This window comes from Telopea speciosissima, chromosome 7 (genome assembly GCF_018873765.1).
Source record: "Telopea speciosissima isolate NSW1024214 ecotype Mountain lineage chromosome 7, Tspe_v1, whole genome shotgun sequence".
NCBI classification, from domain to species: Eukaryota; Viridiplantae; Streptophyta; class Magnoliopsida; order Proteales; family Proteaceae; genus Telopea; species Telopea speciosissima.
The window spans coordinates 32,519,903-32,541,599 of NC_057922.1; the positions used below are offsets into that span (position 1 = coordinate 32,519,903).

A 21,697-nucleotide genomic window follows, 5' to 3' on the forward strand; every position below is an offset into this window, starting at 1 on the left:
TTTATCTCTCTTTTCTTCTTTACGTTTTGATATGATGTTTTCTTTATGATTTTCTGGATTGTTTGCATACTTTATTTCAACATTGATCGTCAAGCTCGTGCTAGAATTCTCGAGGCCTATGACCTCTTAACAGCACTTCAAAATCAACCCATAAATCATCTGACGGAATACAAGACATCGTACCCTAACAAAGCTTCGCCCATCTATTATGCCATGTTGTGATCTTTTAATTGCAACTAGGCTATACTGCAATTAAGATATCCTGTTATGATTTGTTACAGATAAAGGTCTTCAACATGTTTCACAATTGTGATTTCTTTCACTTGGAGGTAAGATTTGGTCATTCTCGCTCCTGAATATATATGAAAGCCACATGTCAAATTTAGTTTTGCCATTCTGAAAGATAGACGAAGGAGATTGGATTAATTCTTTGATGCCCTTTACAATCGATCCCTTACACTATATGAAGCCCTATCTAATAAAATTACACGTCTATCCCTAACAGACTAATCCAACACAACTTATCCATCTACCCCTAACAGACTAACCCAACACAATAACCCATCTACCTATGATCATAACAAACATGGTATAGATTTTTTTTATTTCCTATAAGAATGAATATCCATAAAAGAATTGGTACAAGCAAGGAGAATCTCAAACTCTTGACAGTATAAGGGTTACAGGGAATCAACCTCCAAAACCCCTGAGGTATTTCAAAATTGATTCTTCATCTTTCACTATAATGCCGTTGCCAATTTCGAAATACAATAGAATACACCTTCATACATGTACCCAGGGCAGCCATCACCTTCACAGTTTCTCCCAAAGACACTGGTTTCATACAAGCTCTCACGTATCAACAGGGGCCATGCAACCCCCCCAAATGGCATGCACCGCATCTGAATCTTCAAGCGTGTAAGCAGAAGGCAAGAGACTGTTAACAAAAAGAATTTTCGAATGGAGACTAGCAGATGCAGGGATCAAAATAATATCTCCTTGAGGATCAGGAGGACCAGCATGATGAAGCACATAAGCACAAGTACCATAACACATGTCACCATTCCTCCTTTTCTCTGACTTCTCTCTGCCTGCAGGTGAAGACGGCCCACCAACATCAGCACATTCATAAGTAGCAAATAACTCTGCATCATGTTTTAAAAAAAAAAAAAAAAAAGAATGAGAAAGAACACCTTCTCTAGCTGTTTAAAACCCTGCTCTACTGTGGATGCAACATTCTGAATATTGTAGTCTATTCGATCAACGATGGTCCCCTGCTTGATGAAATAATTTCAGTTAGCCAACTGAGACAACTAAAGAAACAATGTGAAACTCGAAGAGACAGCTTGTAACCTGGTCTATCACAAGGACTGAAAGATCCTTCATTATTTGAGCAAGCTCATTCACTGATTCCACAACCTGAAAAGTAATTCAAATAGGTTAAAAGATGAGAAAATATTTTGTCTACGATCAAGCAACATGAAACCTAGTTCACCGTTCTCATTTACCTGGGAAATCTCTCTCTCCCTTTCTGCTGTAAATGCCTCACTTTTCTTTATCTTGGCCATTTGGTGCTCATTAAAACCCTTTTAACAGAAAGCATCCAGTCAGATCGAATTCAGACTCTATTTCACTCTCAATGATTGTGTGACATTTCATACCTGAATCAAAATTCAGGCCACTATTTTAAGAAGCCAACAATTTGCATTCGAAAGAGAAAACCCCTTAAATTATGCATTAGAAAGAAAACATACCATATCATCAAAGTCATCATCTTCTACTTTAGATTTAATTCCATTTAAATTCATCTCCAAGTCAAACCCATCTTGTCCCTACACCACAAATTAATAATTAATAAATTCCAGAAGTGCAATAAAACCTGAGCTATTAAAATTTTTAATATCTTAAAAAACCACAAATACTCTAGTTTTACAAGAATGAAACCACGACATAGATAGTGGGCAGCTTCTGGTGGTGAACCAAATCTCAGAATAACATAGCTTTATCTACCTTAAAAGGCCATTTCTTTCCCAATCATTCCTCTCTGGCAACAGATTTTATCAATTAATTAAGAAATATAAAGAAGAACCAATCGCACCTCCTTTTGCTGCCGAAGACGCTTCAAATAAGTTGATTGCTTCTTTCGGAACTCCATTGAAAGATTCTGAAGGCCTGTAGCAAGAGAACGCTGCAGGGCAAACATCGAAGTGTAATCACAATTACAAAAGCCACCAAGAAAATGATGCAAATGCTTGGCTTTGTATATCAATAAACCCAATGGCAAACTTCATATGGAGTCACGCCAACTACTTCTGGTACAGCAACAGTAAAAGGAAAGGACATCCCCCCCCCCAACAAAAAGGAGAAGAAAAAAACTCATGGAACCAATGATTCAGTAGAAGATGTTCATTTTTTTTCCTTTTTCCTTTCCTTCCCTTTTGGAGTTTCTCTCTCCCTTCTTTTTTTTTTTTTTTTTTGGGGGGGGGGGGTGTGTGATCATAAAAACCCCTTTCACAGCAATGAAACCCATGAACATCAAAACTTAAAGCACACATTCGGTTCTTTCCTCAGGTTGTGATCTCAATGGAAACAAGCAAAAAGTCTGTTATCACTAAAATGAATAGGCTCTGAAACTCATCAAAAGAACAGGCATACAGTACAAGGCCAAAGTTTGCATTGCAGAAACGTAAATTCTATTTTTACTATACCTGTACGTTTTTTCTAACATTCGAATCCTCAGAAGGCCCACTTGCAGAAAACTTCTGTAAACTCTTTTCGGACTTCTTCAGCAGATGAGTGATCTCTTGGGTAAGAGCCTCAATCATGCGTTGATCTTCTTTTCCATCTCCAAAAGATGGCATTAAAGCCTTTGTATGAGCCTTGACTAATTCTGACATTTTTGCTCGTGCACGTTGCATATTTGCAGCTATTTCTTCAGAAACATCCACCCAAGCTGGAGGTAGACCTATTGTCAGTGCGCCCCCACTGTAGTGGGCAAACAGTTTATGATTTTTAGGGTTCTGGCAGTTTAAAAATTAGCAATGGCATGTATGAGAAGTTACAAATAGAGAGTCAGAAAAAAATTCCAAGAAGACCAATAATATTAAAAATATCTGTAACAATTTAAAAAAATTAATGTCTGAAAAAAAAGGTCAATGAATCTAGACTAATCAATTTAATGCCATCTTTTTCAATTTAACAGGTTTCTATATCGAAACCCAATTATAGTATTTTTTCTATTATAAAACCTCAAATATGTAAGTTTGAATCCAGAAAGTCAGCATTAACTGAGAGCCTCAAAAATCATGTCGTGTTCAATAATTTATTATTACACAAAAAAAATAATAAGCCAAGTTTAATACATAAAATAGAATAAGCAATGATACATATAATAGTAAATGATGGCTTACTTTAGACAACCAGGGTCCAATCAAGATTGTCTGAGATTAAACAGGGCTAACCCCATACATGAGATACTCCCCTGTTCTGAAATTGAGCCACAATACTAGCTAGTAGTCCAAATCTATAACCAAAACCTTTATTTGCCTCCCAAACTGAGACATTTAAGTAACACTCATAACTGATTTAGAGAATCAAAGACGAGTTTAGGGTATTGAAGTAAAACCCAACTTCATGTTAGAATAGGGAAATAAAAACTGTTTTCTTGTTCTAAATGATAATTTTAAGGCTCAGTGAAGGAAAATGACTCAGCTGAGAATCAAATGAGACTGAACTTAAGCAATGAGTTGAGCATTTGACTCAGAAATCATGAGCAGTTAGTCCTCCTCATAAGTTGACTCCCAATGCTTGGGAACAGGGTTATGACTTGTGAGAGGGAACTAGGAGTCAACCCAAATGTTGGCAAGCTATGACAACCATGTTTGATGGAGCAGAGTACAAGGCAACCAAGAAACAGTACCACATAAAATACTTGTAGTTGAGATGCATAGATTGAGACAGACGAGTACAAGAGCATAAAGGATAGAATTGAAAGAATTATAAATGGATAGTACCAATCAAGGACTATCTGATTGATTGAGAAGATGGTGACATCACTTGACATTGCATAAAAAGAGAGAACTACAGTTCTCATTGCAGGCAATGGAAAAAGGAGATTCATGTACTAATACCCCCCCTTCCCAAAAAGAAGAAGGGAGGCCTGTCTGATTGATTGAGAAGATGGTGACATCACATGTGAAAGGATAAAAAGATAATTACTTCTCTTCCCTCCATTTAGTTGGGATAAGGCTGAGTTGAGTTGAGTTGACTTGAGTATTGTGAAATTCCATCCATATCTACAGATTGTGTCGCTCTTCATTTAGTTCATTGCTTGCTTTTTCAGGCACCGGAAGCAGGCACAAAACAAGGTAGCCCATGCCATGGCCAGTATCTCATCAAAGATGGGTGATGAAAGATTTCTAAATACTTTGGGATTAAGGGAGATTAAAATACCCAAATATTAATGAACCTGACCATCAAGATACTTTTTCCAGCCTATGTATGTGGTCTTTTCCTGTCGCCCATGCCATGGCCAGTATCTCGTGAAAGATGGGTGATGAAAGATTTGGGAATTAAGTCATCTATCTGCCTAGGTAGATCAGAGTTTTGCTCAATCATAAATCATTTGTGAATTGCAGTTTGGTCAGCGTTCATTTGTATTAGATTTCTAAGATTAAGGGAGACTAAAATACCCTCAATCCTACTATATTAATGAACCTGACCATCAAGATACTTTTTCCAGTCCATGTATGTGGTCTTTTCCTATAGCCAATGCCTCCTCATCTCAGGAAATCCCAACTCTATGATTCAATCTCTACTAAAAGGTAGTCCTTGTCATCTAGATCACTGTGCAATGAAAGACAAAAACCTCCAAAGTCACATATCTCGAAAGATCCAAAGGCAGCTAACGTGGCATTACTATTGAGAAGTTACTTGACAATCACAATACAGACAATGGTAGGTCCATCATAAATTCCAACACTGCTCATCCAGTGGTAATCTAACTGTCATAATTACCTACAATGCTTCCCATACCATATGGAGTACTAAAAGAGAATGTTTCCATCCTTAACATCATCGCCTTAAGAATGTTGGGAAATGTTGATCCCATCTTGCACTAAACGTACACCAGGAGATTTGATAGCCTTCTCCAGGGATCTGAAAATTGCAAGTCCCCATGTCCCATTCTGACCCTCTCTCCCTAAGAAAAAGATTTTTGGTTCCAAATGAATAGCCTGTGCCTCTCATTGGTTTGAGGATAGTTGCTGCAGTATTGCATCACATGAACAAGGCGGTTAATTGTCACTACTGCTACCACACCAAATCCCTAGCAAATTCAAAAACTCCATCTCGGTGCCCGGTGGCTCCGCTCGTGATAACCTTCCATATCATACACCAATATTTAAGAACCACAGGTCTTATCAGTTTGTAATCACTAAATGTAAAATAGAACAGGGGAAAGGCGCGAGAAAACCCACCTCTTAAGAGCTACTGCTCAATTCGAAATTAATTTCTTCATTTTTACCAAAGCCATCCAACATCTAGATATTTGAAAGGATTACAACCAAAGAGTTCTGATCAGTTTCCTCAACACCAAGCGTCTTTTTTTTTTTTTTTGTTAAAACCAATTGAATCCCCAGAAAATTCAAATTCAATCTTCTTCTTCTTCTTCTTCTTCTTCTTCTTCTTCTTTTGGGTTTCAATCCAAATTCGGCAAAATGTCATTCCTAAAAGGCTAAAATGACTAATTTGAGATCTTATGATTGAGCAGTTCATGTAGAAGCAAGTAGATTTCATAAATGATAGACAGCAGAATCACTTGAATGAGCTCAAAAATGACAATGCAAGAGCAGTAAAGATTCATTCAAAGCTGCAGTCAAAGGTTCTTTCAATTCACCCTTGATTCTACCTGACTTTCACAAACGTAATTTCATGCATATCTCTAAGACTATCACAAATCATAAAAAAGAAAATGTGACATTTTCATTCACATGACTGTCCATCCAACCTAAAGATCTGGCCAAATGATATTAACAACGTTATACCACCAAATAGAATATCACTTCCAAATTTCTTTTTTCTCTTCTTTCCATCGGTTGCTTCCTAAAAAATTGGAGGTATAAGAATCAGCATCATCGCCTCGTGATTACATACATATATATTTTACATTTTGACGGTCGATGTTGCACAATAGCAATTCCAAAGGGAATTTTAAGAATAATTTATCCATAGTTCATCTTCCAATTGTAACAATCATAGCTCAGAAAACTCATAAACCCAGAACCATAGCAAATGTGTAAACTGCATTCCGATCTCACAATTCGGCAAATAAATTTATGAGATAAAAAGAAAACCCAAGATTAGGGTTCCTACAACTCAGAAAGAGATACCAAGTCGTACCTGGAACTGCCTGGATCTTCGGTACTGAGTGGTGTATAAGACCGATTCGGATGCAGAAGCGAAGTGTTCACCAATTCGATTACGGGACCAGACGACGTTTGAGAAGAAGAAGAAGGCGAATGAGAAGAGATCGGCGATCTAACGCTCCTCAGAGAATCTCTGTACTTTCTGTACAGAGGAGTTCGATTCCTCGTCGCCATCACGAAACCCAAATCGAAATTGAAAAGCGACGAAGTGGATTCAAAAGTTCAAAACCCGGTTGCAGAAATGGAGAGAGGAGGCGTTGAAAGTTGGAACCAAAAGTTCAAAACCCGGTTCAACCATTAACAGTTGAACACCACTGACAATGAACAGAGGAAGAAAAGTAGAAAACCACCCACCATGAGAGTCCGACGCAAAGCTTAGGAGTTGAGAATTTGAGTCTGGAGTGGGCATGACGGCCTGCGAATCATCTGTGGCCCACGTCGGGTAACCAAGGGAAAGGCTCGAGAAAGCCCATCAGTTCTAATGTCCAGCCCAGCCCAGCCCAGCCAGAACTTTTGGGAATGTTGATCTGGAATTAACTCCACTTATCTCTGGCACCTTAGGTTATGAAATATTTGAGTGGATAGGATTAATAGGTTAATTAAGGGAAAACCATATGAGACTTGAGAATTCTTCCTAGAAGGAAAAATGACCAAAAAATCCTCCAATAAGGATAAGAGAGTCGATGATTTATTGGAGTTGATACATTCATATATATGTAGTCCCATTAGCATCAGACTAAATATGGTTTTGAGTACTTTGTTATTTTGAGTTGATAAATTCATATGTATGTAGTCCCATTAGCATCACATATACTTATCTGATGTATCGGAAGTTGAAAACCTTTGAAAAGTTAAAAGAATTCCGACCGAGGTAGAGAACCATTTGAGTAAATGTATCAAATTTATTAGATTGGATTGTGGAGGAGAATATTTTTCAAATGAGTCCATGGAGTACCTGAAACAAGTTGGGATCGTCTCACAATTAATGACCCCAAGAACAGTGTCTCAAAAAAAATAACCTTATTGAATATGGTTCGGTCAATGGTTGGTTATTACAAGTTAGCTTTTTCTTTCTGGGGATTCGTCCTAGAAATTGCTATCTATATCTTGAACCATGTCACGATCAAGTTTATACCAAAACCCCTTATGAATTGTGGTATGGACAAAACCCAGCCTACGACATGTTAAGGTTTGCGGCTATAATGCACATGTCCGCAATAAGTTGGAATCACAAATGGAAATATGTTATTTCTTGGGGTACCCTAAAGATACTATAGGATATTGTTTTTACGACCCTATAGAGAAAAGTGACTGTTAGTAAAAATGTGACTTTCCTCGTGGAAGATCTTGTCACTAAAAGATGTGATTCAGTGGTCATAGAAGAAGTATCTAATGACCAATTGATAATTGTCCTAGTAGAACATCCAATTGATACTCCTACTATTGCAGAGCACCCTCTAGAGCTTCGACGTAGTGGGGGGACTATCAAATCTCCTACATGACTTACCCTCCTTACAGATGATGAAGGCAAACTGAAAGAGTTCCAAATGGTGTCTGATTATTCAAAATCGAATCCACACGTACTCAAAGGCTTTGAGTGATGTGGACATAGTTAAATGGTTGGAAGCTATACGCTCTAAGATGGACTTCATGCATTCCAACCACATCTAGACCCTTGGCAACAAACTCATTGGATGTAAGTAGATCTACAAGTGAAACATAGGTGTTGATGGAAATGTGGAAAGGTTCAAATCGAGACTAATTGCTAAAGATTACACCCATGAGGAAGGGGTGAATTGCAATGAGATCTTTTCACCACTAGAGATGATCATATCCATTCGAATTTTACTATTGTTCACCAGACACTATGATTACAAGATTTGGTGGATTTGTAAACTATCTTCCTCAATGGATATCTTTATTAAGATATCTACATGCATCAATCAGAGTATTTAAGAAATCAAAGTCTGTAAGTTATTGAGATCCATTTATGGAGAAGAAACTAAAGTTTACAAGTTATTGAGATCCATTTATGGTTTCAAGCAAGTTTCCAGAAGTTGAAAATTTCATTTTGACCAACTTGTCAAATCATTTGTGTTTAAGCAAAACATAGATGACCCATGTGTTTACATAAACTCAAACTTACCAACTGATAAAGATGACAAAAAAAATCCATGATTGGAATGGTCTTTATGTTGAGTGGCAAGGCAATAATTTGGAAGACTATCAAACAGAAGTCAACAACTGACTCCACAACAATGACTGAGTACTTAGTAGCTAGAGAAGCAACCAAAGAAGTAGTTTAATTGAAGAAATTCTTGACTGGTCTGGGAGTTGTTCCTGAACTAGTCATACACCCCATATTGTTACATTGTGATAAGAGGGGAGCAATTTCACAAGCTAAGGAGCCCAGAGCATTATAGAGGAACAAGTATATGAAGTGAAAGTACCATCTTATTAGATAGATTATTCTGCTACATGATATAACCATCCCAATGGTTGACACTGTAGAGAATTTGTTTGACCCATATGGCAAAGGGTTTGTCACCTATTGTGTTTGAGAAACATGTTGAGAACATGAGTGTAAAGTACATGGAAAATTGGATTTGATGTATAAGGGGGAGATTATTGGAATTGTGTCTATCAAATCTGAATTTTCATTTAATATTTAAATTTATTTATCGTGCATGAATATTGACAGGTTATGGTTGTCCTAGGTATTCACTTTAAATCGTTCTCTATTAGTGATAGGACTGGACATCTTGTTCATATGATCGGGAGACTATGTATTATTAGGAATGACGATTCTAAGATACAAATGTGAGCCTAGATACAATATGTACATTGAATTGGATCAGACGAGAGTCTTGCACCTGTTGTTGGATCATGGCAACACAAGTGGGTGAATTGGGTTATCAAAAAATATTACAAGATTGAGCACTCATTAGCCTAACACAATTGACCCAAGGAGAGGAGTTTGTAACAAAGATGGTGTGCAAATGAATATTGTAAGAGATGGAGAGACAATTGATACACAATATTTACAATGGTTCAACGACCTGCCTACATCCCCTCCTAAGATCACATTTGGCTATTTATCTCCAAACACTCTTATAATGCTTTTACCGAGCTCAATCCTAACCCAAGTGATTAAGGCACACCCAAAAGCCAAGTGGTTTCACAAGGCTCGCCATTAACAACCCAAACAACTCTCTCAACAACAATGAGAAGAAATACAAAGGCTCAATAGCCAAGTAATGCAAAATGAAACTCAAATTTAAACCTCTAGTAGGTAGGTATACAAATGAATAGGACAATTATGATTCTCACAAGATGGGCACAAAGAAGACTTAAGGATGTTCAATTGATAGCACTAAGTGTCTTGTAAAATGGCCCTAAAATTGTCTTTAGATAAGGTTTTAATGGGGCTCAAAATTTCATGTCAAGGCCAACTCAATGGGGAAATAATTGTCTAGCCGGATAGTCGGTACGTTACACCAACCAATGAGCCAAATGTCAGTGATCGTTATTGTATAGAGTTGTTTTATAACCATTTGAACAGTAACCAGATCAACACCGAAGGACTGCCCAGGGAACCGGATGACCTTTGACTGTTGTGGGTACAAGAGTATTCTCTCTGAAGGTTTACAACAGGTTGCTACCGGCAAGCCGGTGAAGCGACTAGTTTCTCCTTAGAGCTCTTGGGTATATTGGATCCGGCACCAACTGACCAACTGGCGAAGCGACCGGATGCCCATTAATTTTGATACTTAATCTGATTTTAACAAACTTATTTCCAATATGATTTATGTTATAAGTCAAAACCACTCAAATTAGGTCATGTTAAATCCCAAGGCCGGTCTACCAAAAGGCCCTAATACCAATGTAAATTAATTTAGGTCTTTTAGGTATGTCTTAAGTGTCCATGGTGTGAGAATCACCTTACATAGGATTTTTTAAGAAGTATACAAATTTACATATAAAATATCCTAAGTTTAGATATGTCTTCAAATATGGTCCTTGATGAGCAAACCACTGATGCTCTTGACTCGTTGTTTGAATGCAACATTTCCAATAAGTTAGAACTTACGCAAGACACATGACCACCATTGAATTATCACTTGTTGCCTTTTATGGATGACCAAGAACTTAACTAACCAAAGAGTCATTGCCAACAAACCATCATGCATACTTACACATAAACTAGATAGGGATAAATATGTCAAAATAATTAAACACCATAAAATATAATTGGTTATCACAAAAAACCACTAAACAAACAATTCCCCAACATGTGTTATTGCCAGTTGATGAGGAATGAGATTCTCTTTAGTAGAATTCAATTGGTCCCTTGACCTGAAAGGTCCTTGTCATTGTAGTTACACATCATAGATTTGGCGCACCAATGATTAATTTTTCCATCTGACAATATATTGGTGAACTTGATTCATGGTGTTTGATTGTGAATGAGAAAGATGCCCAACATGAAATCCACCACCCTATTGGGGAATATTGAGAAGAGAGAATGTGTGTGTGAGATTGGATAGAAAATCATGATCCGATAACGATTTTGTAAAGTGTTTATAGATTGTTTTGAAAACTAATATTATTATTATTTTATTAAATATTTTGGTCAATCATTGGCATAGAATCTCTATACAAACATTGTCGATAGACTGTGGTTTGACAATAATAAATTTACATGTCCTATAGTTAGTTATGCGATATTGTTTAGTGGAGGAACTACTCTACTACTTTGAGGAGTTAATAGTATTAACTTATCTATTATATATCTTTAATCAAATTAATAGATATTATAAGTTATTTGGATTATGTACGATACCCAATGGGACGCTACCTCTTTTCTCTTTGTAGAAAACAAAGATATTTTTCATTGTAGGGAGTTCAAGTATAGTATCACATGAAATTAAGAATCCCAAATACACACATTCCTTGGATTGTTTGAGTGAGGAAGAATTAAGATCACATGGAGGAATTACTCCTTTCAAAAATCTTGAATGCAAGAGGATGTTGACCCAATCCTCCATTGTGTTGGGTTTCATTCGCCAACAATTAATAAGGTTGAAATTGTCACATCACACTTCACGTGGCAAAACTTGGTGCCAATCTCAAGATACCGTATATACTTGTAAGTCTAGAAAATGTTATGTTTTTTTTTTTTTTTTTTTTGAGAGAACTTTGTTTGGTCCCATAGCATGTGCCAGTGGGGGGACCAATGGGAGCGTGTGTCAAGCATCCAACATGGGGATGGGGTGCTCATTTTGCCAACCTATGTCTAGGCATAGAGGTGCGCGACCAAGCAACATTCTTTTTGCCCCTTTATTATTTCTCTCTTTTTACAAGATCACTGTATAAGGATGCAAACAAATCAATATAGAAAATAAAAATTTTCAAGAAAACATGTCTTTTCTCAAATCTTTGATCTTGTTATGGAAGACCCACTTATGGGGCCCTTCGAAAGTGCAATTGACATCAAAATATCTACCATGAGGTAACTTTGATGGTCTCAACTTTTGTGGATAGATTGAATCCAAGGTCCCTATTTGCATATCAAGTTTCAACTTAATTTGAGATGGTTAAAGTGGCAAAATGAACCACTAAATAATCCAAGACTACGAGAGGGTGCATGGGACTACTAGGGGATGCTAGGACATGCATGGGATGTTATGTCATTACATGAGAGATATACTTGGGGTGTTATGATATTACACGGGAGGAGGGTAATGAATTCAATACTAAAATTTTGTACTTACCAGTCGAAACATTGTTTTTCAATGGTCAAAATTCCTACACCTCTAGAAGTATGGGGGCACTTGTGATTAGGTTCCATTTAGGAAGTTCACTTAACGTAGGTAATCCATAGTCTTCTTTTTTCAAAGTAAAACCCACCCTGTTTTAGCCGTTATGAAGTTTACCTAATCTAGAGCACCTATTTGTACCATGTGGAAGGGCTTAATTCAATCAAGGGCTAGGTTGTGTGGCCGTTGTACAAGCATGGGGACCAATGAGAGTGAGTGCAGAAGCATCAACGAGGCTGAAATTTTTTTTTCATTTCAAAAGGTGAAGTGTTATTTATAAAGCTCTAGCGTGGGGACCAATGAGAGTGAGTGCAGAAGCATCAATGAGGCTGAAATTTTTTTTTCATTTCAAAAGGTGAAGTGTCATTTTGTAAGGTCTTGTGTACGAATAGAGATCTTTTTCCCTTCAATCAAATAGCCTCTGATGTATGGATATGCATCTCCATATAATTTCGATGCACATCTACTCTACTTTGGCCACTATTATGCATCTCTCACAATATCTAGTTTATATAAAGCTCTATTTTAATACTTGATAAACTTTATTTAATTGAAATTTTATATAGCTTACTCGCAAAATTTCAATAACATCCGAGCTATTACATAATAGAACTAAATACTGATTTAGAAATTTTGACCAAGTTTTCTTTCACCCATGATGAATGGGATCTCTCATTCACAAACAAGAGGGGACACCAAAAAAACATTTTGGAAATATACTAAAATCCTATAGAGATTTGTAAACCCTAGGCTGATGGGTGAAAACATTCTCCTAAAGATTTTTCTTACACACACCCCACGCACCAGGATTCTCCCACTTTTCTTTAATAGAGAACTAGAAAAATTAATTAATCATAAGATAATAAATCTCAAACCCTAAGTCTCTTGTGCCGCGGAACCTGATCTTACACTTACTTACCCTTGATTTTAATGTGATTAAAAAATATTCGGTTCAGTGTCACAATCGCCAGTAATCTTAACCGTCAGTTGTCATTATCAATGCCTTCTACAGCCTAGCCACGTTTCATGGCCTCATTGGGCAGTTTTCCACATGCCCGGTGCGTGCGGTAAACATTTAGATGGACACTGTTGACCTCTAAGTTCATGCATTTAAATCGTCCACTTTTGGTCCCGGCCCTCCATGGCTCCATGACAACGAATCATCCAATCCACGCACTTTCGTGGGCCCCACCAGCGATTATTAAAGGAATCACACGTGGCATAATTTTACGCCACGTTCACTCGACTATGGATCATGATTATTAATTATCGGTATCAGCATTTGTATTGGTACAGAGTTACAGACTACAGAGTACAGACCGATACTGATACGTATCAATCCTATCGGATTACCGTTCCGATACGGATATTTAACTCCATGCTCTAGAGAGACCGAAATACCGTTAATATTAACGTCACGCGTCAACGCTTTGCCGGACACATTAGATCGGATTAAGACGTGAGCGCACTTGCGAAATGGCAAAGCTCTCAAGCACGTGTCGTTTGTCTTCGACCGTTCCTCCCAAAGAGATAACGATTTTTTTTTTAGTTTTAGTAGCGTAACAAAATAGGCAGAGCTCAGAAGTGGAAACTGGAGTTTGCTATTTTGGCTTTACCTTGTTCAAATAAATACATAATACATGTAGGTAACCAAGAGGACTTGTACTTGTGTTAAACTACGAAAATGCCATTGCATGAGTTTATCGATTTGTCTATACTTTGTGAAAGGGAGGGCATGGTTTCCGTTAGGGGTGTCAATGGGCCGGTTCGAGCCGGTTTTGGTTTGAGCTTTTCGATTTCGGTGTGACTTTTATAGAAATCGAAACGAAACCATTAAGAAATATTCGGTTTCGGTATGATTTCGGTTTTGGTGCGGTTTGATTTTGTGTCGATTTCGATTTATGATAACGGGTTGATATCGATTTGGATTCGGTTTGGTACCGGTTTTATATAACTAGTAAGGTCCGGTTAGTGCTAATTTTTCTTCTCTTTCTCTTTTAAGTACATAAAATATTTCACATACAATGTATCTTTGTATCCTATGTCCTATGGCATATGGATACAATTGGTTGGGTAATCACTAACAAAAGATATGAGATAAAGTGAAAAACTATCACAACACATTTAGGGGGCAATGGGGCATTAGGCATTTATTGATTTACTTATTTATCGAGTTAGGTCGGTTTGGTTTGGGTTCGGGCCTAACGGTTTGGGCTACCGGTGCACCGTCGGGCTAGCCCAAACCAAATCAAACCAAACCGTTTGCCTCTCTGGATCCACAAACCGAACCCGAACCATTAAGAGTTCGGTCCGGTGTGGTCCGGGCTCGTTCGAGCTGGTTTCATCGGTTCGAGTTGGGTATTGACACCCCTAGTTTCAGTGCATGGTATCGGATTGGATATCGATTACGAGTTCGGCTCGGCTCTCACATGTACATTTACTTATTGGTACGTGTAGATAAGGGTGTCAATTTGGGACCGGAACCGGGAACCGTCTCAATATCGTTCCGCTAAAACCCGGTATCGGACCATCCCATTAGTAAATGGGACGGTACTGGTATCTAATTTTGATACCAAATGATTAATGGGACGGGACTGTTCTGGGATGGGATTTCCAATGGTACCAGTACCGAAATACCAATTAGGTACCGGATGGGACCGAAACTGCTAGTACCGTTTAAAAAGAAAGAGTATATAAGATCTTTAAAAAAATAAAAAATAAGAAAGGTATAAGATTTACGACTCATTAGGGTTTCACTAATTGCCTTTTGAATACGAAGAGGAACAACATGTCAACAATTGTAGCTTGAAGTCTCTCCTCACAGAACCTGCTATAGTGCTACTCCCTCCTCCCTCCTGCTCGACCAACTACATCTACCAGGTTCTTACTTTTTGCACTTCGTACTTCGTACCATACTACCATGTGACATGTATGATAAATAGAGTTTTGTTTAGGAAAATCAAAGAGAAAACACAATGGGATTCTTCCATTTTGTAGGACGTACTTCTCTATAATTAAAAAAAATGGGAAACTTATTACATGTGATCTTAGGGGAGTTTGAAATAGTAAAACTATGATTTCATAATTTAAGTTGCTTTATAAAAAGCAGTAGACAACTTAGATTTCAAGATAGTGACAAAATTCCACAACACTAATAAATCCACCTTGTTAGAAATAATTAAACTTCTTCTCCCTTTTTCTACAGTGCCTAAAACCGTTTAAGAACAGGTACCGTCCCGTCCCGCTAATAATTGGGACTGGACTTTAGGTTTGGTTCTGTTAACTAAATGGGACGGTACTGGGATTGGCACTTTTGGTACTGGTACCGGTATCGTCCCATCCCAAATATCGGGAACCATTCCAATTGACACCCTTACGTGTAGATGCTCCATTCTCATCGATTACTTGCAAAATCAATACACTTCTGATATGCTATCGGTATGAATCGATCGTATCAAACAAATTAATCCTAACGTGTGCGGAACCTTTTTCCTGTATGAAATTAATTGATTAATCGAAGGAAACTGGTTTGTTTGGGGTTCACCTCCAGGCTCCAACCTGTTGAAGAACTCTTTTATATGTATACATTTGCGGATCCGACTCCTCTATTTCCGCAAATGGTACTTCCATCTTACTTCTGTCATTTCACATCGTGACATCTGGCCTGACGGCCATCCAACGGCTGAGATTAAAAAAATCAATTTTTTTAAAAACCTCAAGTCATCATGTTTGAACCATTTTAGATCCAAAAACAAACCCACCCACCGGTCCAAACTCAACCAAACCAATAAAAAAAAAACACACTCATCTGCACCTTTCTCTGCAGTCCCATGGCGGTGGTACCGTCGGCCGAAATGACCAAAGCTCCTGGGTTCACCCCATCCTCAAGGAAGAGCCCTCCCTCCCCAAGTGAAGCTCTCGTCGGCCGGAATGACCAAAGCTCTCTGATCAATCTTTTGTTTCCCTTTCCAACCATCGACGGTCTTAATTTCTCAAATCTGGATTGGCCAAGGACCGTAGACAAATCCTATAATGTTTTTCACCTTTTAAGAATTATAGTTTTTTTTCCTCTTTCTTGCAAACGGAGATGGAACTGAAATTTGTATTCGAAATCCTTCCACCATTAAACAGCACGGACTACAATAGAATTATTTTTGGTGAATTTTTTTTAAAATTTTCGTTATTGCATCTGGTTTATATGTTTATTATTGTTTCTTGAACTTATTTCTATAGATTTTGGGGCTTTCGGAGTTAAATTCTGGTTTGAATATTGAAATACGGAAATGGGATGCTATTAAAATTCTCCCTGAATAATCATTCTTTTTAGTAAACCAACAGTTCAACTGGAACAATGGATTAATCTAATTTGTAGAAATATTTTGTGGGTATGGAAGATAACAGCATAAACTATAACGTCGTAGGAAGGAGATGATCAATCTCATAGATATGGAAGTTCCAGTGGTCTAGACAACGAAATAATTGAAAGTTCTGTTGAAGGGGAGGTTCACCAGTTTGAGGAGGTTGGTAAGAGCATTGAGAGTACGTAAGGAAGGGAATTAGTTGCAAGTGAAGGGGACCCAAATGAACCAAGAGTGGGTATGGAGTTTGATTCTGAAACAGTTGTGAATGCCTTCTATTCTGCATATGTTGATCCCTTTGGATTTGTCATTCGGTGGAGCAGACTTGGTCGCTCCAGGCATGACCGTGCTGTTATTGCTCAGGAATTTGTGTGTAACAAAGAGGGTTTCCGAGTAGCTGAAAAGAAAAAGACCTTGCAAGAGATTTTGAAGGCCGACGGTGTTGCTCTGAGTTTTCGGAAGAAGAGGAGAACGGAGCGGAGCGGAGAAGAGTTTGTTAGATCACTGAGATGTGCGCGATGGTCTTGCTTTGAGTTTCCGGAAGAAGAGAATGAAGGGAGTGGAGCGGAGAAGAGTTCGTTAGATCGCCATGCTCTGAGTTAGTCGGACGAACAGGAGAAGTTCAGCTATTTGGGGATTTTTCGTTTCCAAAAGGATTTGAAACCTAGTTTGGGTTGTTTTTGGGTTTGGTTTGGGTGAGTTTGGACCGGTGGATAGGTTTGTTTTTTTGATCTAAAATGGTTCAAACATGATGTCTTGAGGTTTTCAAAAATATTTGAATTTTTTTAATCTAAGCCGTTGGATGGCTGTCAGGCCAGGTATCGCAACGTGAAGTGACAGAAGTAAAATGGAAGTAGAGGAGTAGGATCCATACATTCTTTGTGTAAAAACAAGGGAATAGCTGCATACATTATGATCATCTCAAGACCTCGTAGTGGCGATGAGAGACTCATGCATTGAGTACACCCTTTTAATATATATCGGTCAAAATATTTATACCCACCATCAACCTCCAACTATTTATATTTTTTATTCATATATAGGTGTATGTATATGATATTAGTTTAATGCATCCCCACACCCTATCTAGATTGTTTGGTTTTGCTATCTGCTTTGTATGAGTGGAGCATCAACACATGCATGTGGATGTAATGTTGGTTCATTGGGGTCGGACCAACATGAACATGGGCGACGACAACACGTAAGCTAATTAGTGTGTGGATCGTGTGATTTGATAGTACTGGGGAGTAGGGACTCCACCAGCTTTTCTTTAGTGGTCCTTGTTAGGTCTTTGTTAATAAAGTACATATCATCACCCCACTTGTGAGTTGTGACTTGTGAGCATGGTTTCAAGAATCATGAATCGGTCGATTCGGATAGTAATCGGTGATCACCCCAATCACACGTGTTGTCAAGAATCAGAATTGAATCTACCTATTCATACACCCTTGCTCTGATCCTTGGTATATGGAGGAGGCGAAGTTGAGACTCGAGTCAATCTCAATTTATTGGATTTTGGGCTGATTCAAATTCAAGGGGGGATGTGTTTCCGATTCTAACATAAAAAGGGCTTGGATTTGACCGATTCAGGCAGATTCCGATCCCCGATTCTGCTTTTTTTTGTTTTTGTTTTTGGTAGACCCGATTCTGCTTTTTAAAACATTGCTAGTGAGTAGAGTAGGGACTTTTTCTTTTTTAATATGGAAAGTAGGGTATTGGTTTAATTAAAAAGCGAGAGGAAATTGACTTCTTTCTATAAAGACCTAAAGTGCACCTCCATGGTCGATGTCTCAAGAATTGGAAAGGAGAGGTGTTATTGTTAAGGAGAATTTTGTTAAGACATAGGGCCACGAAAATGACTGGTGTATTCTTGGTGGTTTCCGCTTTTCTAGGGGGTGTCAGTCATTTCACGTGCTCATGTATCTAGGTGTAGAGACATGCCACAATACGCTACCGGATTCTTTTTCCCATAAAAAAATTGGATATTAATTAATGGGAGAGGGATTGTTGTCAAACTGCATGTCCTTGCACTACTGCTTGGCCAATGGGAGCACCCACGAGGGTATCCAATTATAGGTCTCAATCGATTCGGGTTTGGTTATTGGATTCAATTCTGGAGATACAAAATGTAGCAATCAGAATAAAACCAAATCGAAAAAATAACACATTTTCAAAACTGAATTGATTCGGTTCGATACATTTTCGAGCTTTATTTCCTTCAAATTTGGTTCTTTATTTGGTTTAGGTCCTTTTGCATGGACCAACTTTATACATCTTCAACTAGGTCATAATCTACCAAATTCTTTTGAACAAATTACTTATAGTCCGCATGTTTTCAAAAAATTATAATCACACCCAATTTGAGTAGCGGTGTTAACTTAAAATTTTGAAAATACAAAGAAAAAATAGACTACTTTAACCCTATTATATCGTCGGCATGCAATTTGCTTTCAGATTTTGGTATTGTTTTTTCTACCGTTCATTCGTTGTTGTTTGCACTTAATTTGCAGGCTCAGTTGGCTAAGTTTTTCAAAATATATATATATTTTTTGGTGGAAAAAATATTTATTTTTTCCCTTGGGGTGATAGGTCACATCCCCTGAATTTGTGCAACAAGTACCTTTGTACTTTTCATTTCATATGGTTTTGACATTATTTGTAACGTTCGGACAAATGTTTTGCAGATTGGCAGTTTAATGAATTTTTGGTATACGTACCATATTTTTATCACCTCATCATCACCAACCGTAGGGTTGATTGTTGCCATGGTATTAGTGCACGGTATCGGAAATAGGTATCGATCAACTTGGAAATTGATACGACATTGGATCGGTATCGATCAGGATTGGTCATATCGGACAAAATTTCCCTTGATCTTTCTTTAAAAATACATTTTTGACCATTTTACCCCTTATTTGGATCGTATCATCGATACGGTATTAGGATCGACAAGTTGCAAAACTGGTATGTACGGGCGATCCGATACTGATACTTAGAACCATGATTGTTGTTGACTTCTTGTGTTCCTTGATAACACATTGGAAGTGGGGGAAGTGGGGAAGTTGAAGAAAGATCAGAAGTTTTCCATCTTTCTATTGAGTCTTCGAGGATCCGACAAGGAATGAGACTACTTAGGCAAAATCGAGTAGTTAGAATCCATGTCTGTGCCTGAAGTTGGAGAGGTGGTCGCCATTAATGGTGAAAGCATGGGAACGGCTTGGTTGGGGGGGTTTTGCAAAGAAGGGTAAAATAGTAATTTTGTATTTGCCCTTCTTCGAGGGTAATTTGGCCATTTAATAAAATCTAACCTTCTGACATCACCACTTAATAGGGATTAATTAATGGAGTGGATCACTCTGATACTAATTTGAAAAAGTGGGGGAGGTACATGTATTTTTTTCAAAACATGGAGATTACATGAGTTACGGCTAGTTCCAAGAGTTAGAAGTAATTTATTCAATTCTTTTAAAACATAAAAAAGATATAGAAAATTAAAATAAAATAAAATAAAAACTATAGAAGTTGTCATCGAAATGGATTGAAATATTAAAAAGAATATAATTTTACTTGGTTCCTTATTTAATTCAAAACACAAGTAATTCGATTTGGTTTAACAGTTTTAGTCATGAAACTAAAATCAAACCTAACCAAGAAAAGATCTGATTTATTTTGGTTCAGTTCAATCTGGTTTTAAAACAGTTAGTTTCGATTTGAGGTCTAAATTGACACACTTACATCCAATAGGGGTGGGGTTTTCATTTATGCGAGGTGGTCATTTCACCATTCCTGTGTATGGGCTTCACGCAACAATTTTTGTTCTTACTTTTTTGAGGATCGCTATCAAGTTGCACCAACGCCCAAGCCAATGTGAGAGGGGGTATGGGGCACTGTTTGGTAGGGATCTCTTTCCCTTTTTATGGTATGGGGAAAAATGCTACCTAGTTGCATAGACTCTGTGCCTTGACACAGGAGCATGTGAAATCACCTGTTCACCCCCTGTGAAATCAAAAACCTATATATGTTGATGACCTTGTGTACATTCTCATTGGCCCTGCATTGTTGTAGGCATTACAAAACCAGACAATGATCTCTTGCCCTTATAATATTCATTGGTAATTGAAACAAATATGACCTGTTATATAAGATGCATAATCATCTCAGAATTGAAGGATTTGCCGATGTAGACTGGGCCAGTCCATTAGATTGGAAAATGGCTCTTTGAGCCTAAGGTGTATACTGTACCTCCTCACTTTTAATTATTTTATTAATTTTTTTAAAAAAGAAATAATCATAAAAGAAGAATTAGGCTCTGTATGGCAATGTTTTTGAGTCAACAATAATTTTTTGTGTTTCTGTGATTTTGAAGTAATTTTATATCAACAAATGTTATATGGTAAAACTGGTAAAATATTGTTTTCTGCCACTAGAGAAAAGAAAGAATCATGTAACCGATTGCATATTAAGAGAAGAATTTCTTCTATTATGTGGTGTTGATGGTGATTCGTGAATATCGAGTATGTATTGTGCATATTTTTACTTTCAATTTGTGTCTTTTGTTTTTTTATCTTTTCAATCCAGAAAAACAAAAAAATGAACTGATGCTATCGTACATGTTTTGTCCTGAATTTGTTCCAAAAATACGAAAAAAATAGAAATGAAACGTTACCATACTAAGCCTATAGTGTGAGGGTCTAGGGGAATTTTTATCATGTCCGATTCCTTGCCCGATATAGTTGTCCAATTCTTCTCATAGGGAGACGGAAATGATGACTTAATCTCACTTGGACAAGGGATTAGATCGTCATTTCTGACCCCCCATGAGAGAAAATGGACAACTATTCCAAGCAACCGGAGAGGATAATGATCCGGATCTAGGGTAAGATTTTAGGGGAAAAGTGGCATGATGCATGAACCCTTATTTTAGTGAGTTGTTCCATTACCCGAGGGAATATAGTGGTATTTTCGCAATAAACGGTAAAAACCTGGTTTATTTCAGGTACAATTCCGAATTGTTTCCAAGTGTTTTTTTTTTTTTTGGGTTCTCGGCTTCAGTCATCAGACAACAACAGGCGTTTTAAGCTTTTATTATTATTTG

The 21,697-nt window shown here is 37.6% G+C and overlaps 2 protein-coding genes across 2 annotated transcripts; one reads left to right on the forward strand and one right to left on the reverse strand.

Moving 5' to 3' along the window:
• Nucleotides 1–619: 619 nt before the first annotated feature.
• LOC122666787 (syntaxin-43-like) lies at nucleotides 620–6,715 on the reverse strand. Its single transcript, XM_043862857.1, has 8 exons — nucleotides 6,400–6,715; nucleotides 2,709–2,985; nucleotides 2,099–2,188; nucleotides 1,755–1,832; nucleotides 1,509–1,586; nucleotides 1,354–1,419; nucleotides 1,194–1,274; nucleotides 620–1,091 (listed from the first exon to the last, which is right to left on the reverse strand). The coding sequence occupies exons 1-8, from the start codon at nucleotides 6,597–6,599 to the stop codon at nucleotides 984–986; spliced, it is 978 nt and encodes a 325-aa protein (XP_043718792.1). The 5' UTR covers nucleotides 6,600–6,715; the 3' UTR covers nucleotides 620–983.
• A 10,127-nt stretch (nucleotides 6,716–16,842) lies between these two features.
• LOC122668464 (protein FAR1-RELATED SEQUENCE 5-like) lies at nucleotides 16,843–17,205 on the forward strand. The gene has a single exon (XM_043865025.1). It carries the CDS (start codon nucleotides 16,843–16,845, stop codon nucleotides 17,203–17,205), a length of 363 nt encoding a protein of 120 aa, XP_043720960.1.
• Nucleotides 17,206–21,697: the final 4,492 nt, after the last annotated feature.

What these genes read in the sequence shown, in the direction of transcription:
- LOC122666787 (XM_043862857.1), bottom strand. Translation starts at nt 6,599, where the DNA reads ATGGCGACGAGGAATCGAACTCCTCTGTACAGAAAGTACAGAGATTCT. An exon ending in ATGTTAGAAAAAACGTACAG is followed by an intron (nt 2,189 to 2,708) that starts GTATAGTAAAAA and finishes TTTGCCCTGCAG; the next exon opens with CGTTCTCTTGCTACAGGCCT. An exon ending in GTTTTAAACAGCTAGAGAAG is followed by an intron (nt 1,092 to 1,193) that starts GTGTTCTTTCTC and finishes CTTCACCTGCAG; the next exon opens with GCAGAGAGAAGTCAGAGAAA.
- LOC122668464 (XM_043865025.1), top strand. Translation starts at nt 16,843, where the DNA reads ATGGAGTTTGATTCTGAAACAGTTGTGAATGCCTTCTATTCTGCATAT.